At 43.5% G+C, this 18,654-nt stretch overlaps 1 protein-coding gene across 1 annotated transcript; it reads right to left on the bottom strand.

Annotated features, from left to right (window-relative positions):
• Window positions 1-853: 853 nt before the first annotated feature.
• On the bottom strand, window positions 854-15,726 carry PDIA6 (protein disulfide isomerase family A member 6). The gene is made up of 13 exons (XM_074581847.1): window positions 15,610-15,726; window positions 12,638-12,779; window positions 11,403-11,460; window positions 10,476-10,602; window positions 9,877-9,983; window positions 8,302-8,435; window positions 7,773-7,887; window positions 6,692-6,832; window positions 5,526-5,610; window positions 5,360-5,432; window positions 4,130-4,288; window positions 2,078-2,174; window positions 854-1,343 (listed from the first exon to the last, which is right to left on the bottom strand). Exons 1-13 carry the CDS (start codon window positions 15,641-15,643, stop codon window positions 1,275-1,277), a joined length of 1,341 nt encoding a protein of 446 aa, XP_074437948.1. The 5' UTR covers window positions 15,644-15,726; the 3' UTR covers window positions 854-1,274.
• Window positions 15,727-18,654: the final 2,928 nt, after the last annotated feature.

Below are 18,654 nucleotides of genomic sequence, written 5' to 3' on the forward strand. Positions count from 1 at the left end.
ACTTGTAAGTTTAGTTTTTGCCGAGATATTTCAGTTGGAACAGTTCCATTTGATTTCAGCTGCTGGGATAACTGAGAGCTGGAGCACAGTTCCTGCCCCAAATCAGCAGTCAATCTGCTGTTGGCTACCTGTGGTTCTTACACTGCCTCTCGTAGGGACAAGGTATGGGCAATCTCTTACAGACACTAAATGACAAATATCCATTTTAAGTTATTTCCTTGAAAGGAGGGGAAACTTTCATTCTTTCCTTATAAACCATCTGATCCCAAGAGGGTCACTTCACTAGACCCTGATACACAAGACATTCAGAGCAACAAAATAGAATAGTATTTTTATTAAAAAAGCAGCAGTATCCGTCCCCATTCCCAGTGCTGATTCCCCTTCCAAGGAAATAGCAACTTCAAATCAAGACAATGCCAGATGGGAAGTGAAGAAATATTATCCAATTTGCTGGAGACAGCACCATGGTGGTTTTCTGTTAGCACCTGGAAATCCTCATGCCCTATAATGGGGAGTAGCTTCACTGTAATCCTGGGGAAGAGACCAACAGCTCCCAGCATCTCCCACTGCAGCAACAACTCCACTTCCATTGTATTAATGGTCTTACAAAGTCTGGCACAAAGAAAGAGAAAGCCCCTGAGAAGGAACAGGAAGACTGAAGAGCATTTAAACTAAGATTGTCCATCTAATCAGGCTTTAGGCCAAACAGTCAGTATCATTCACAGCGAGGGAGTGGTTTAGGACTCCCCTCTGCACCAGCTTCTCTATTCTACAGTTCATTTTTTCCAAGAGTCATCCAAAATGGGATAGCTTTTATCATGTGCACCTTTGTTATTCTATACAAGACTAACACTGTGTGTCAAAAATATTTTGTTTTATTCTTTCATTGAAACAGAAGCTGACCAGGTTCCACCTCCATGAAAAAAAAATGCCACATTTAAAATTGATTACACTAACAGCCTCCAGTACACTCAAACAGCACACTATCCACAAAATAAAAACCAAGATGTTCCAAAGAAATATCCATGATGTCCTCAAAATATTTGTTACACAGAATACAATCAAGTTTACTGGTTATGACAATTCATAGAATTTCTGCAATGTTTTCTTGAGATGCGTACAGTTCACTGCTGCAGTGCATCAAATAGCACAGTGTGTCACATGCTATTTCTCCATAAAAAGGCCACTGGAATATCCATCTGATTGTGAACCAGGTTGGAAACTGCTGCGCAAACTCTCCCAAGAAAAAAAAAAAAAAAAGTTTCCTGAAGGTCTCACAGCTCATCTTTATCCCAGTCATCCAGATCCACATCACTGAGATCAATATCATCTTCAACTGGAAGCTGTGAAAGAGGGAAGGTTTTGAGCACACATTTAGAAGCACTTTAACACCAGGACATCACTGACTTTGAAAGACGCTTATTTCATCCTGAGTAAAGCTCCTGCCTGTCATCTCTTTCATTCATAAAAAAACAACCTCCAAAGCACAGGAGAAGTAATCAAGAGTTCAGACTAGAAAGTTGTTTTCTAATAAAAATAATCCAGATGAAGGCACATACAGATAAATGCTGTAACAAAGCTACTACCATATTCTATATTTTAATTCCATTTGAAGGAGATCAAAAGATTGTAGTAACTTTGTTTTTCACAGCAATGTTGAACCTTAAGAACATACTCAATCGCTGTGTAATTACACAGGCTTTACCTTACAAACTTTCTGACATTAAGACTTTGATGGTAAGGTCAGCATATTGCAGAACCAAAGCCTCCACAAACATTCAGGTCTTGAATGCATCCACTACCACCTCCCTTACTCCACGTGGGTAGTAACAGGTTTCCGCCTCAAGGGATTCAACTTCCAGATTACATCCTAACAGCCAGGCGGGAGTATCTGTCCAGTGTCAGACAATGAATCTGGTGTTTGGTGTAGTGGCAGAATTTACGTAATGGGAAGCCATCAACACAACTTGCCACAGTCTTTGAAGAACAAGAATTTTCACATCGCCAGTTCTTAGTTACATTATCCTACCTGAACCTAGCAAATCATCAGCTCTTTTAGAGATGGAACACCTCTTACCTCACCATCTTTGCCATCCCAAGGTTCAACTGAATGAATTTTAGGGAAAGCTCCACCACCCACTGGTGCTGTAGAGCCACGACCAACAGAGAGTTCCCTGAGGAAAAAAAAAAAAGTAAACATTAAGAAATTTCTCCAGTCTCCATCCACCTGGAACAATGCCTACTTCAGATAAAAGGAAGTTAACTTTGAAGACTGCTCGCATCTCTTGAAGCAAATCTAAACTGTCTGGAAGTTTTTCTTTTCCAGAACTTTCTGGACGTTCTCATCTTTTCAAATTGAGAAGCAGAAAATGAAGCAGCATTGTGAATTTACCATTGGATCCAAAGAGACAAACTATGTGAGCTACACTGTTTCATATTTCAGCAGTGCCCCTTGTAACGCTCATGAACAAACATGGCCCCTTTAACAGTATATTGTGTACCATCTGAGACAACTCCAAGAGGAGGCTATAATTCTAGTTTTGGAAGTCACCTGCAGCTGTTACTTGAAATCGCTAGTGATCCTTTTTAGTCAGTTCTAAGCTTCCATGCGTATGAGGCAACAGTTTCTGCTTTGAGACACTCTGTCTTGCACTTGCTAGTTACACTTGCTCAAAAAGCCCAAATTAAAATCCTGAAGAGCTAATCCCTTTTCCTTCTTTCAGAGGCAAGTAGGACTGAAGCATTTCTCCCTAGGTGGAGTATACAGTTTTTATGCTCTTCTCAGTGCTTGTTTCCTTACTTTTGGTCAATGCTATTGAGCCTGCACGCAGCAAGCTGAGTTAACAGCCAGCTACAGCAGCTGGGATTGTACTGCTTTCTCTAGGCAGCACAGCTGAGCTGAAGCGTCAAGTAAGAGATTATTCCAGCACGTATTGCTTTGTAGCAAGACAATACCAAACCAATTATCTAATGCAACATAAGCTGTTTACATTGGCTGTTGTGTTCTGGAAGCACCATCCACCCTCATGAGAAAAGGCTTCATTAATATAGACTAAGAGAATTTGCTATGTCTGAGAAAAGCAGACATTTCTCATGTGCATTATTAGTGCAGACTGACTGGTATTACTCTTCTTGCATATGAATCCTGTATTTTCACTTGATGCTCTGAGAGCCTTCCCTTTTTGGCACTAAGAAGAAAGTCTGATCCCTTACACAGGTAAGAGAATATAGCACTGTTTCCATTAATCCAGCAGGAACAGGGTTCAATTTATGGTGAGGTGGGGAGGGACTTGTATTTGCTTTTTCAGTTCTGACTGTCCTTTGCCATTCTCCAAGCAAGGACATGGAAATAACACTGCTAATGTAAGCTCTCAGAGGCTCTTATACACCTTATAGCAGGTGGCATTTGCAAAAGCAGAGTTCTCACTTCACTTCGACCACGCTTAAGTTAACAGCTTAAGTTTAGCTGCTCTGTTTCAGTGCTGCTGCTGCCACCTTCTGTCCTCTTCCCCTTTTCCTTTCCCCATTCGATTCTTCTCAGCACTGGCTCCTGCCAAACTACGCAAGAGGCAGTTTCAGGGAACTTGAGCTGAGCAGAGAGCTCTTTTTGGATGGACTGCTTCAGCTCCCCCAGTTAGTTTACCAGATGCCAGGGGAATGGGAAACGGGAAGACAGGACCCAACCAAACCAGAAAGATGAACAGCAACATACAGAATCTCAAGAACCTCAGCAGCACCAGTTTAGACTCCCAAACTGGGAACTTCCCAATTACTAATCAGAATACACCATTTGAATTTAATAGTATTGATTACTAAATCCCACTAATTTCTTGGGTTACCAGAGAACCAGAATTTTCCCAAGATCAAACCTCGCTTTATTTTCAAACTGTTTTCAAAAGTTGTCCTAAAACTACCACTTAAGTGTAAGTGTCCAGCTTCTTCATTTTGTCAACCACAAAGAGGACTGCTTTATTAGCTGCAATCCTCACCGAAACCATTCCCTTACTCCAATGAATGCTCATCATCTTATTTCTCTTAACTGTGCAAGTCTTGTCTGATCCAGGAGAGTTTTGGGCTGGAGTTGCAGCCCCAGTTACAGAAAGACTTAAGTCACATAAAGATTTCATACCTGAGAAACTCATTAATCCCTTGCTCACTGAATGATCCTTTCAGAAGGGCAAATTTCATCTTCCGAGCATTAACAGCTGCCATTGCTGGATACCCAAAGCCTCCAATCCCCAAAGAGCTCTCAAGATCTGACTGAGCACCTGCTTCTGTCCACAGCCACCTTGAGGAAAAGATAAAATATAAAACAAATAATTATGATAGGCACTACAATTGTTCAGAAGTCACACATACCCTGCAGCCCTGCAGAGTGCAAGCTGGGCTCTCAACTGCCCTTGAGAATGTCAGCCCATCCCAGTTTGTTATTGAAGGCAGCAGGAAACAGCAGGATCCCAATCTTGAGCCATGTTAACAGAGGAAACCCCTCCCGAACGGCACCTCTAGGCCAGCACCATGCTCACAGCCACTGAAAGCTGGATCAAAAAAAGACAGTCCAGGGAAAGAACTATGTTCCCAATCCAACGAAACTGATGCACTTTAGCCTGTATTAAGCAATGTTTGAAATGGCTCAAGTTACAGATCTAAACACAACAAAGTACTGCCAAAATCCCATTGTAGAGGATTTCTGGCCAAAGATTGCAAGACCAGTATTTGTTCCTCACTGGTCAGGTCTCAGTTCCTCTTATGCTTAAGAAGTCCCCTGAGGAACCTCTGGAATCAGCCAATCTCAGCATTTTCTCCCAGGCTTTCAGGCCATTTTGCCCCCTTTTCACAGCAGTCACAGTGTGTCAGAAGAACTCTCACTTCCCAGAGACGCCTCAGAGATCCTAACCTCCATTTGAGAGGAGGAGGAGAAGAGGCAAAGCCTGCTGGCCTGCTTCTTTGTGAGAATGAAATTTGTTAAACTGCAATTTACTTTTTTTTTTTTTTTTGAGAATTCAGTCATACTGTCAGATTGACCCACCAGCAAAAGACTCTAAAAGAGATTGGATAATTACTGCCTTAAAATATTTTATCATTCAGGACAAGAGTAAAATGTGGTTAATCTGATCTCATTAATGCTTAGATATCCCTTGTAAACACAGGATTTGAGGTAGATAAAAAAAAATCAGCAGTTTATTCTAAAGCCACAGCATCCACTCCCACTGTACATTTAATGAAATACCAAGATATACTATCCTGAACAAGGAACAACTCATATCTGCAGATAAATCACTATCATACAAATTCTATCCTGTTACCTCTAAAAATGTTCACATCTTTTCCAAGATGACCAGTCTATAGTGACACTTACCCCCACATTTTCTTTTTGTATTTTTCAGCCATTTTTAACATGACATCCAGGTAAGAATTCCTCCCTGAAGCTCCTGTTTGTTAGATAGCATCGGACAAGTTAAAATATACAACTACATGCTTTAAGTGACAAATTCATACAGAACTCTGCCAGCTTTTATGTCTACCTGTGTCAAGAATATGAGGCAGGACAGAAATGATGCAGAGCTGATGAGCATCACAGGTACTCTTCAGAACATCTTCACTAATTATCTAGAAGAAAGCGGCAGAAAGTCAGTAAGAGTAAGACTGGGTTACCCAGCTGTGACTGTACTACCCTCCAACAACTCCATCCTACAAGGTAATAAGCACTGAAACAACTTCATGCAAAAGCTTACAAGACTCCCCTCCTTCACTGGCCCCAACACAAGGCTAATTACAAAGAGTTCAAAGTCTTCTGTTGAAACTTGCAGCAACAGGAAAGTAAGCAGTATCAAATAAGGCTTACACAGAGCACAGCAAGATGTCACTTCTTGCTCAAAGTCACTGTCCTTGGACCAGGGCTGGAAACAGCACACCTGGACCTATGCATGTGCCCGTAGGTTTTATTCATGGTATTGCTACCATAAGGACAGCCAGCAGGGTGTAGCATTTGCTGAAGATGAGGATATTTAATTGACATTAACAGAGCAATACCAGTTTTGTGTGATATACCTTAAAAAATAATCATATGTACGTAAGGCATACAGAAAATAGACATTTTAAAAGGATGACAAAGATTAAATACAAACCATTTTCAAATTTTTTTTTTTTTAATTAATGGTACAATTTTTTCTGCACCCCAATGGATTGTCTTGCATGCACTCCACTTTGGAGATAACTGATCCCCATTTCCAATCTACCAACATCAAGCTGAAACTAGGAGTCACCATACAGAGAGTGGAGTTTTTCTGGACAACGAGCAAAGTAAGTTATCATACAACTTCTAATGGATCGCTTACAATTGATAAAACCCTGCCCTCTTGTAAAAAAAAAAAAAAAAAAAAAAAAAAAAAGAGATAGGGCACAGAACCCAAGGTGTTCACTTGTTCCTCAAAGAGGATTCAGACACCCTGGCACCATCATGTCAGTGTCTTCGTTGTATCAATTCTGCTATTCTTTCAGTCAACAACAAATTTGCAGTCAAAATTAAATAACAGAAAGCTAAACAATCAGACTTGTCATCTTTGACATTCTGATGCAAAACAGTATGGAAGCAGCACCTTAGGCTGTTTTCTTTAGTTAATATAGTTCTGTAAAAACTGCTGCAAAGGATATGATGGAAAAGGAATTTACGAAAATGATGTAGAGGTACCTCCAGGAGCTCAGGTGGTGGCGCGTTATCAGAAAACAGATCCAGAGCACGAGCAATGATATCAGATCTAGTTCTGCCACCATCATAATCAACAGGGTCTTCTCCTTTCTGGAAGATTTTAATTGTAGGAAATCCACGAATCTGCAAGACAAGTTTAAGCCATCAGCTCAAAAAAATCTGAATATTTATGGTGGAAGTTACCTACTACTCAGATGTCTTCCAGATTAAGAGAAAGGGAAGAGATTTAATGTCTAGATGAATCAAGGCTCACAGCATGTTATGACTGAACTGGAACAATTTTCTAACTTCCTACATGTGCAACAATTCAAAAAAAGGGTAACGTACACTGAAACACTGATTCAAGTTTTAGGCCTGATGAATCAGCAACAGTTTCATCTCAGTTTAGATGCACCAAGCAGGCTTAAGTACCAGGAGGACTATCTTAATTCTTTGTATTTCTTGGACATTAGTTTCCCTGATTTGTCTGTGGGGAGACAACACTGTGCCTACACGGCAATAAATGGACCTTAAGCTCCCTCTGCTACACTTCCAGAAAAACTTGTTTAGTCTTCCTGCTGACCGCCAGCCATGTGCACTTACAGTGTGCTGCTTTGCTTCCCTGTAAGCTCCCTGTACTGTGTTAAAAATTAACGAATATCAGTTCACTTTGGGCCCACAGCATAGCTGATCTGGGCAGCTAATAGTGTCTGAGTGATCCCTGACAACTGGCTCCAAGATGTACAGGCACATGTGTGCGTTCTGGCGGTATCCAGCCAGCATACAAACAGTCTGAAAGGAGAGACCTCTCACTTCAGATAAAGCTATACAAGACATGGTAATAAACAGCCTTTTTCATCAGCAACATCCAGATTTATTCCTTTCCTCTCACTCCATTTATTTATACTGTTACTGACATTCAGGAATGAATTATTTCTGCAAAAGTGGTATGTGTCACTTAACATTATTTTTAGCGCAAAACATTTAAGTGTTACCAGATAAGGAACAGTTCAGCAAGCATTAAAGGGACATCTGACTTACTAGAGATGGAAAGGAAACTGCAACCACTGCAGAGCACACTCACCCCATATCGGCTTGCCAGCATCTGATTGACTGTTGCATCTACTGCAGCCAATTTTACTTTTCCCTTTGTTTGTTCCTTCACCTCAGTGGCAGCAGCTGCCCATTCTGGCTCCAGGCTGAAAAACAAAGAGTAAGAGTGCTCTAAGCTCTCTTCGAGCTAGCAGAAGTATACCACATTCCAATATTACCTAGCATATTCCACTCAGGAAAAAAATTAAAGTCTTTGTAGAGAATGACAGCTAGGAGGGTTATTCTAAATGAGACTGAAGTCCTGCTTCTCAGGGAATGAAAGTGTCAATATAACTCCTGGATCTTACTTCCACTTCTAACCAGGAATTTAGCTAAGGAGCACTGCAGCCAGAGCAGCACCAAAGTGCCCTGAGCAGAAGCCCACAGTTTTGTCAAAACACCTTAGAGAAAAACCCACTTCCAATACACCAGAGATGCAGGGACTCTTTTAGAGGATTAAGGTTATTGCACAAAACCAAGCACTAATGGGAAATGAACTATCAAAGAAAAACCTCATTTACTTTTTGCAGTGCCCACACCATGGGGCATAAAACTCCACCATCCACACATCGTCACTGTTTATGACGTTCTTATCAAAGCTGTCATCAGTCAGCTCAATCACATCCTTCTTATCTCCACCTCCACTCTCTCGGCTCTGTAAGAAACAGACAGACCCGCACATAAGTAACCAAAATTAGTTTCCCACACAAGCCATCTCTTGTGTGTCATGTTATACCAAATGGTCTTCATTTGAATGAGATACAAAACAGGCAGTGTTAGGTCATACAACTTTCCCATTTTAGAACTGACAATACACACAGCCTACTCCCACAGCACTTTCAAGAAACAGCAAGTAACCTTGTCTTAAAAACAAACAAAAAAACACCCAGAAAAAGAAATCAGGTCAGACTGACTAACAAGAAGCTGCAGGAACATCTCCCATCTGTCCGAGAACAAAGTCCTCTCCAACTCCCCCACCCCACTGTGCTCTGTTTTCTAAGCAACAGCAACATGCGAGTGCAGTACACACTACAGGGTACAGTCCACCCAGGTCTTTTATCTGGCCAACTTGAGAATGTTGGAGTGCACTTGCTCCATGATTTAGAAACCGCAGTAGCAGCTAGAAGCTTTTCAATTTACCTTCAGAGAAATCCAGCAAGCCAGCTTCAGAAGAACACTACCAAATTAAAAAAGCCCCATCCATCTAGCTTAGACTAGGCCTAGGCAAATAGTACCTCAACTAGTTGGAGAACAGTGCTAACATGGACCTCAAAGTTCAAAGGGAGATGTAAAGTCTTGCACCTGGGGAAGAGTAACGCCATGTACAAGAACATGCTGGGGGACTGACTAGCTGAAAAACAGCTTTTCAGAGAGGGACCTGGGGGTCCTGGTGGACAAGCTGAACGTGAGCCAGCAACACACTCCTGTGGCAAAGGGAGCCAACAGCCTCCTGAGCTGCTTTAGGCAGAGAGTTGCCAGCAGGTCTGGGGAGGTGGTCTTTCCCTCTGCTCAGCACTGTGTGAAACATCTGCAGTGCTGGGTCCAGTTCCGGGCTCCCCAGTATAAGGCATGCACACACTAGAGCAAGTCCAGCCAAGGGTCAAAGCTGCTTACAGGCTTTGAGCATCTGATATATGATGAGAGGCTGAGAAAGCTTGGATTGCTCAGCTGGAAAGAAAGAAGGCTCAGCGTGGATCCTACCCATGTATATAAATATCCAGGTGGAGGGGACTGAAGAAAACAAAGGCAGACTCTTCTGTGCAATGCCCAATGTCAAGACAAAAAGGGCGTAAGTTAAAATACAAGAATTTAATTTAAACATAAGAGGAAACTCTTCTACTGTGAGGGTGGTCAAACACTGGAACAGGTTGCCCAAAGAGCAGAGTCTGTGTGGAGTCTTGGTCCTTGGAGATGCTCAGAACTTGATGGGACACAGCCCTGAGCAATCTGCTGTAGTTGACCCTGCACTGGGCAGAAGGCTGGACTAGGCAGCCTCCAGAGATCCCTTCCAACTTCAATAGTCAGGAGCAAAAGCTCTGATCTCCTGTACAAGACAGCCTCCAGCTGAAAAAAAAACCACACGGTCCCTCAAATACCTGTTTCCCAGAAGTATATCCTCCACTTCTGCCACTAAGACGGTCTTTCACAAGGGACCTAAGAGCACTTAGAGCAGCATCAACAATGGCATCACTTGTCCTGCCACCTGCAATGCAGCAAAATGAGTGTTTAAAGCATCAAAAAGACAGTTTAAGGTAGGGCCCTGACTTCAATACAAACTTAATACTCCCTCACCCTAATGATTTTTCAGGAAAAGCAAAACCGGGCTATATTCATAGATAGGGTACTAGTGGTGGGAGATCACTGACTTAACAGAAGCAGCAGGACTGACTTCAAAAACTTAAACACCTTATCTGATGGGGGGGTGACTGTGGCAAGCTCCCAGTAAACAGGAAAAAAGGAATAATTCTTTAGAACTGCCTATCAACATCCACCAATTACAAACTGCAAGTGGAACTGTGAGCCCACGCTAAGACATGCCCAATTTGTTCAAACAAGTCCCACCCATCTGTCTCTCAGTTACTACAAGCACTTGACAGGAAGGAAGCACCATGCAAGACAGTATTAACAGCTACCATAATTACTGTATTCCGGTAAGTTTTTATATGTGCAACACATCAAAGAGCATCACATTTACCCTGATAATCCTCTGCTTTGTTTTTGTTGGCTCCAAATATCTTGATAGTTGGAAACCCTCTGACTCCATACTGTCCACCCAAGGACTGATGCTTATCTGCATCTACTGCACCGACTTTCACTACGCCCTGTGGAAATAAAAACAAGAAGTAAGACAAGATTTCTACAGTGATTTAATACATTTTATACTCTGTGCATACCGGAGAGAGAGAAAGTTATTAGCAGGGTAAGAGAAGAGTCATCGGAAGAGAGGTATTAACCCCCCTAAAGCATTTAACTGCAGAACACCATATACGTCCATTTTTCTTCGTCCTGACAAACTAAATTTACAATTGGGGTTTTTTGTTTGGCTGGTTTCAGGTTCTTTTGTTTGGTTTTTGTTGGTTTGGGTTTTTTGTGGGTGTTTTTTTTTTTGTTTTGTTTTTTAGGAGGAGGAATATATTTTACATAGGCAAGAGCTCAGCAAATCACTACATGACCAAGCTTTCTGTAATGAAAGAAATACTCATCACCAACAGCTTACAAAGCTGTTGTTGAACGTTCAGTTCATGTTGTTCCTGTAGTTCAGAGGCAGGTGACATGATAGCGAGGAATAAAAGAGAAACACGCTATTTTAGGGGATGGCTGGATTCTAATGTCTCCTGGTACTGTTAAAAAAGTCATCCCTGGAAAGTTGTAATGTGAACTCACAGGGTCTGAATTTACTTGCTTCCTACACAATTTGATGGCTTCTTTTTTAAAAGAAAAAAATCCACAAAAATCCTGACTTTAAGTGCCTCTGACTAGCCACTTCTCTGGCTGGACAAGCATGATTAAAGTGATACGGTTTTGGGGACGAAACCCCACCTCCATGTTCCCAAGCCAGATGACAAACAGCCAAACTTCCCTCAATCCACTGCCACAAGCACATCTGAAACATTAAACTTACTTTTAATGCTGTTGCTGCTTTCTTCCACTCAGGGGTTAGTCTTTGACAATGGCCACACCTTTTAGAAAGAAAAACAAACAGCAATTGTAATTCAGATCTGACAACTATTTCACAAAGTACAGAGTGGCCTTGTTAGGTTTGCAATTACAGAACAGCTGCTCGCAGCAAACTGTGCAAGATTCAAGATCTACTCATGAAGAGGGGAAGAGGCTGTGCCACAACATCACATCATCACTCAGACTTCTGAAGAAAAACCTCCATATGTATTAGATAGTGCACACACACCCCCACACAGATATATACACACACATCTCAAAAGCTACCTAGCTTTCCTAACACAGAGGAAAACATGAGCATCAAAATCCAGATTTGTACGCTAGTCTGCTTGTTGGAAGCCAAAATGGACCCATAACGAGGCCTGAAAAAAATTATTCTAGAGGTAACTTCTTAACTAGCAAGAATTTGTGGCACAAAATCTCCTGGATGCATCTGTGGAAGACCAACAGCTGACTGGCAACTAGTGTATAATCACAGTACCACAAGTCTGGAGGGAAAGAGGAGCTGCCAATTTACTTTATTGCCATTGTTCAATAAGGCTTCTTGCCGCCTGTAAAGCTGCAACACACTTGAAGAGCTTCCCCATAAACCTCATGGTCAGGCTATGGCTTTGAAAGGCCCTTTCCTCCAGAATGTGGAGCTTTGCGTGGCAGTAACAGAGGATTTGTGCAAAGATGGAATATACATCACTAGAATTTACATGGAAGATGAAGACAGTACATGCTCTGGACACGATCAGGATGGGAGACAGAGATGCGAAATTAAGATGCACAAAGCAAGAATTTCCAATTTCCATAGAAAAATACTAAGTGTGAATTCAGATCTATGCTTTCACATCCACAGCAGATTCTGAAAGACAGAAGTGAGGGGCCTTCTCACTTACTTATTGCACTTTGATCAGTCATTTTTAATACTAATTTCAGTAGAAAAATTGAAGCAGTAAAATGGCATATAAGGCTTTGTTGTCAGACTCTATATGCCAACTTGAAATCAATTCCTGCCTTTTTCTCTGGTGAGGCTATTTAAAATAGGAATCCCAACTACAGCAATTTTGCTAGTCATGAGGCCATCAAACCAACAGCTGTACTGCCAGCAACCGAATGAAACCCTGGACTGATCAGATTCCTATGCTGCTCCTCCAAGATATGAGCAAGCAAGTATGCAGGTGTATTTCTTACCATGGGGCATAGAACTCCACAAGCCACAGATTCTCACTCTGAATGACCTCCTTGTTGAAGTTAGTTGGTGTTAGCTCTATCACATCATCACTGGCTGAATACAAACCGTTAACTGCCAGGAATAACGTGCAGCTCACTGTTCCTAGAACAAAAAAGCAAAGTAATCAGCACTCCTGCAGAACATTTATGGCTCTCCTGTTGCCATGGCTAAATCATGTCCCTTCCCAGCAAAAATCAGCAAGAAAAAAAGGGAAAGGGATTGATGATATAAAAAGGAAGTTAAGGCCACATTATGTATTCCCTCCCCGCTTAAATCATGGTTCTACAGGATCATGTAATACATTTTCTGTGCCTAAAGCTAGCTGGAGTTATGTCACTCCCATTATTACTCTCCAGAGAGCATTTTTATCAAGCTGCAACCCTAACTACTACTGGTACCAAACCAGCAGAACTTCCACAGGGATCCCCACAGCCAGCTACATTTTCTATCAGTTCTTTCTCACGGGAACTCCTAAGCCTATCGCCCACACCTCTTGCACAGCAGGCACTTAAACGCACCTTTCACAGGATCACATAATGCGGGACTGTCCCAAGTAGTCTTAGTACAGTTACAGTGATTTTAGGACCAGCACTTGATGCACTAGTAGCGTTGGGAGCTCCTTCATTATTGCTCATGAGGATCTTAATCTACCATTGATTTGTCTGGAGGCAAATCATCAGACTGGAGAACAACAGCTAAATCTTTCTGGTCAACAACTCAAGCAGTCTTAAGAGTGATAAAAAAATAATCCTTAAAAGGTACAAGGAAATTGCTTTCTCTTCAGAAAGACTTTATATTTCTGGTCACTTCTGGATCTTATTATCTCTTGAGACTAACAAATAAAACCTCATAATCCTTCCTTCTACCTAGTCAAAGAGATTAAGAGTGACTTGATGAAAGATGACAAGCACCTCTGACAAAATCCACGTAGCAAAAGACTTTTCTTAATCCAAAGAGTAAGGGGAGTAAGAGCTCAAACACAAAAGTTAGACCTAGGCAAAAAAAAAAAAGTGAACTTTGCTGTGAGTGGTTAATAACTTGAATAGGAAGCTGCACATTCTCTCTCAAGACTGAAAATGAGATGAAGATAGAGTTCAGTGATGCAGAAACTACAGCACATGGTACACAGACTGCACAGCATCACCTACGCTTTATCAGTCCCGCTCAAGAAAAGCCAGTTTCATTACACCTATTCCACAGGGGAGAAGCTGACAGAAATAACATCTTCCAGGTTACTCAACCAGAGATGGGACTGAATTGCCACAACCAGCAACCCAGCACCCCATTCATTGCACCACTCCCCTTCCTAACGGCTTCTTCTAGCCCTAGGACCCAACCCCTTTCTTTTGGGGTGATCCTAGTTGGTTTCCACCTCCAGATTTACACATTAGATGAGCTCTCTCCCTTCAGCATGCCCACACACAAGACACACTTTAGCAGCACTGATCAACTGACTTCCAGGGCGATCCGTGGTTGTCACAGCATGTTACGGTGACCTACAGTAGCAGCTGCCACTGGGGTAGAGTAAGAAAACAAGGATGAAAAAAGCTACTTGAATGTTACAGCCACTCTCAAGAGAGAAACCCTTCTCTAGATGGAATGAGACCATTCAGTTGAAATCAGCATATTTTGGTTTCATGTAAAAAGGTATCTCTGGCAGAACACATTCAGAAGCTGAACAGAATTCATTCAGCTATTTCTGCCACTTCAAATAGAGAAGTTCTAGCTTATGCAAAAACACCTGCTAAAGAGAACTCACAAAAGAAAGCACATGGTGAAATTAATCTAGTCACGTATCACTGCATTTTTTTAATTATGACTCATTAACTGCTGGCATAATTTTCCCTTCTATAGTGTAATATTTAAGGTTTATTTCATCTTTAGCAAGTAAAACCATCATTTTCCTACAAGCATCTAAGCCAGGAAAATACACATCTGTCCTTGATATTAAAGCCAAAAAAAATCTCAGATAATCTGACTTCAAAAGCTGTTTTCTAATGTAAGTGAATTACATAGACAGGAGCGTTGTTAAACCAACTAAGGCAGCTCCATGCTAGTATTACTAGTCCTCAGCAAAAAAACAAGTTGCAACACTGAAGGACCGTGAGGATAACTTTTTGCTACAGGATAACGATGATGATTTTGTGAACTTCCTCCTTAAAATACTCGCACCTTCTGCCACAGAGCTGGGTGTGCTGAAGATCACACATTTTCACAGATGTGCCCTCAGTGAGTGAGAGCCTTTCCCTTCGGCCCTGAGCAGCGTTACCTGCACCTCCAGCACTACTATCACGGGGTCCGAAGGGGTCCACTTCACAGGGTTACCCATTTATTGGGCACAGGAGACCCAGCAGCAGGGGGAGGGGAAGAGGAAGCACAATTCCCCACAGACTCCTCCCTTTGTCCTCAGTCATCACTTTCTTACAGCCCCAGATCCCAGGTCAGGGCAGCCAGGCAAGTAACGGATCGCCGCTGACTGTAAATCAAAGCTTTTTTCTTTTTTTTTTTTCAATTAGGGAGACAAGCACCATTTTTTTGTTGCTGGGATCTTTAGGCCGCCTGTCTGCGCTCCGGTAACCCACTGAGCATTCGGGATGGGGGGCGTCCCCCACCTCCCCCTCCCGCCTCCACTCCCGTCCCCCGGCGGGGCAGCGGCTCGGGCCGGCGATGGCCGAAACGCAGCTGTAGGCGCTGCCCCCGACGCCACGGGTTACCCACCCCGACGCCACGGGTCACCCACCCTGGAGATCGGCCCGCACGGCCTAGAGCCCTCACCCCTCCACGACGGCTCCCAGCCCATTTCCAGCGGCCGCTCAGCTCCCTCCCACCGCCACGGCCCCACACCCCCGACGTGGCCCAGAAAGGGGAAAGGGAGAAGCGGCGGCCCGCCGCCCCCTCAGGCCGCGCCCTCCATCCCCTCAGTGGCTCCTACCCCACCACAGACGACCAGCTGCACGCGCCCCCATGGCTGCCCTCCACTCCCTCCGCCGCCGCCGCTACTAGAGACGGCCCGGCCCAGCCCGCCCCGCCCACGCGCCGCGCGTTCCCCGCCGTGGCCGCCGCCCATTGGCGGCACCGGCGCTCGCGCACTGGCAAGAGCCAATGGGGGGCGGCCGCGTCAGTCGCTGCGGGGCGCGGGTGTGCGGAGGAGGCTGCGAGGGGCGGAGGAGGAAGAGGGCGGCGGGGCCGGGCCGGGCCGGGCCTGCTGGGCCGGGGACGGAGTGGGGTCCCCGGGGTTGGCCGAAGGCTGACGAGGGCAGGAGGGTGGCGGAGGTGTGCCTGGGCAGGGTGGTCACCAGGCTGCCCGTCCCGGAAAACGCGCTCTCAGCCTGCCTCTGGCAGCTTGTCGGGGTCCTGCCACCGCCGGAGCGCCCTCAGCAGTTCCCCTCCTCGCAGCGCTGAGGGCTTTCTGTGCCTGGGCTGAAACCCACGCAGGCCTTCGAGGAGAAGGAAGGCACGCCGGTGCGTGCACTGTTTGCTGCCCGAGCTTCTTTTGTGCTGCCTCTAAGTGCACGCTAAGTCTAAGGATTTGACAGGCTAAATCATGTCACTGCGCAAGGTGGGGCTGGCATCTAGATTCAAAAGAGATTTGCAAGCCACAAGCTTGCGTGTAAAAGCAGAAGTTCACCTAGCTGTGCCTGCTGTAGGCCAAGGAAATGAAAGTAGGGTGAAGGGAGGGCTGGTGCAGGCTTCTACAAGTGCTGTTAAAACCTGGATAACCTGCTTGCCTCCAGCAAAGACTTGGAAAGTTTGGGCTGAGCAGCACAATGTGTATAGCTATGAAAAATCAGCATCCCAGTTCAAAAGCTGTAGAAACAACTGATAGTAAAAGCTGATTGTTCCCCACAACCATGATTGCAGGAGGGTACTAGAGCTTGGGGCTGTGTTGTCAGTAGGCATAGATCCAGAGAAAGGCTTTTGCAGAGCTAGGATTCAATGATTAAGTGAGCTGTGAAGGTTTTAGTGTAGTACTAGCAGCTGGACTTAATGTAGCATTGAAATAAGAAGTTTCAGCAGTTGGATCTGAAGTAATCTAAATTGTCCCCCCATCATACACCCATTACTTCATGCTCACAAGTAGCACTTTTCAGGGCTATTAAGTCCTGCTTTTTAAGAGCATGAAATTGTTAGCATGGTAGTGAGAACAGGCAGCCGTTTTCACACACAAGTTGTTTCAAAAATAGAGGAACAGGGATGCATGAAATAAAAGGTTTAATGAGATGCAAGATACCGGCATCTTGGCATTTCCATCTGTAAAAGAGCAGCCTGATGAGCAGGCAGTTTCAAGTTTGTGATGATTCCTAGTTCTTAAGATAAAACATACCTCACCTCTTATTTTTACTGACTCCTAAAGCAAACAGGAGTTGCTTTGCCGACGACCCTTCCCAAGGGAATGAGCATCTCTTAAGTTTCTCTTACATTCTACCAGTATGATGAAAAAAGTAGACATGACACCTTGGGCCAGTCCTGAGCAGTTAGCATGACACGAGCTCTAGGTAAAATCCTCAAAACCAGAAACAACTAGAGGATAGTTTTATGGCATGTAAATTCGCAGAGAAAATTGATAATTTGGAGGGGGAGGGTATGTGGCTAATAGAAGGAACTGCATAGAGGTAGTGTATTTTATTTTTCATCAGTGTCATGCAATAGTAAGTTGAATGGATGTGTTTAACATTTCTATGCACCAAGAAGCGTGTGTTGAAGTACTTATTGCCGAATAAGAAGCTTTTAACACAGATCTTTACTGACTCAGTAAATTCCTAGTGAGTTTCTACAGGAAACAATTCTGCACCAGGAGCTATTCAACATTTTTATATGTGTTCTGGAAATACATGTAAGATAGTGCTGATAAAACCTGCACCAACACAAATATTAGCAGAGTGATAAATAAAAACAGGGCAGTGATACGGGGTATTTGATAAATGAGCTGCCTTCAGACAAAATGCATTAAGGGTTTTAATGAGTGTGCATGGGGCTTTACTATCTCAGTGAAGACAGTACTTGAATGGAGTCTCTGAAAGAGATTTAGATGCTTTTTCTCCACTGCAGCATGAACTTCTGTGATACTACTGGCAAAAAACCTGACATGACTCATGGCTACATAAAAAGGGAATAATGGGAAGATACTTTGCCTGCAGATTTTCATGAGAAGTTATTGAGCCTGTATTTAAAAATGCATAGGGAATTGCAGGAACAGGATTAGAAGGGACTTTGCAGATTTCTGAGGTCAGCACACTGATATGGCAGACATCGCTCCATATAGGACATGGAGGTGTGCAGGGGAGCTGGCTGATACAAAACCTGAAATCAGTTACCAGAGAAAGGAAATACAGTGCTTGAAGAACACTTGTACAGACAGCAAGAGTACTGATGTTATAAATGTGAGAAATATTCTTGTATTCCAGGGATCTTGCCTAGTTCCTGCCCTGGCAGATGAGTAGGAGGAATATAACGCACAGGGATTCTGGCTTTACAAGTTCTGGGTACTTCCTAACTCAAAAACTGAGACGTGTTTGAGCGTTCCTGGAATGCAGTTCACTGTAAAGCAAGCTTCGCCTGAAGGAGCATTTTTCATTTGTGTTATTAACATGCGCTTAATCTTAGTGGTCTGTAATTACCAGAAGGCAGCGGACAGAAGCTTTTACTGGAGACAGAAAAAACGGGGGAAATCTTAGAGCTAGTAAAAAGAAGTGGGGATAAGGATTGCTCCCTGGAACAACTGGCTTTGTTTCCAGCAGAGAAGAGCCAGCGGCTGTATAGCTTCAGAAGGAACGATGGATGGAGCTTAAGAAAAGCTATTCTCTGCTTAATGAGGCTTATTATCTGTTTAGGATGAGACTGGGGTGAAGGTTTGGAAGCTGTAAAAAGGCCTTTTGCTGGCTCATTTGATACACGTGACCAGAGCTGACTTGGAAGGCAGCAAAAACTTTGAGGGGCCTTCACTACCTGGAGGGTGTAACCCTACAAATATTCCAGG

The sequence above is a fragment of the Larus michahellis genome, chromosome 3, assembly GCF_964199755.1.
Source record: "Larus michahellis chromosome 3, bLarMic1.1, whole genome shotgun sequence".
Classification (NCBI taxonomy): Eukaryota; Metazoa; Chordata; class Aves; order Charadriiformes; family Laridae; genus Larus; species Larus michahellis.

Excerpts from the sequence above, each read along its gene's own strand:
- PDIA6 (XM_074581847.1), bottom strand. The coding sequence starts at position 15,643 with ATGGGGGCGCGTGCAGCTGGTCGTCTGTGGTGGG. Across the intron at positions 9,984-10,475 it reads CAAAGCAGAGGATTATCAGG|GTGGCAGGACAAGTGATGCC; the intron begins GTAAATGTGATG and ends GCTGCATTGCAG. Across the intron at positions 5,433-5,525 it reads GCCTCATATTCTTGACACAG|GAGCTTCAGGGAGGAATTCT; the intron begins GTAGACATAAAA and ends TCTAACAAACAG.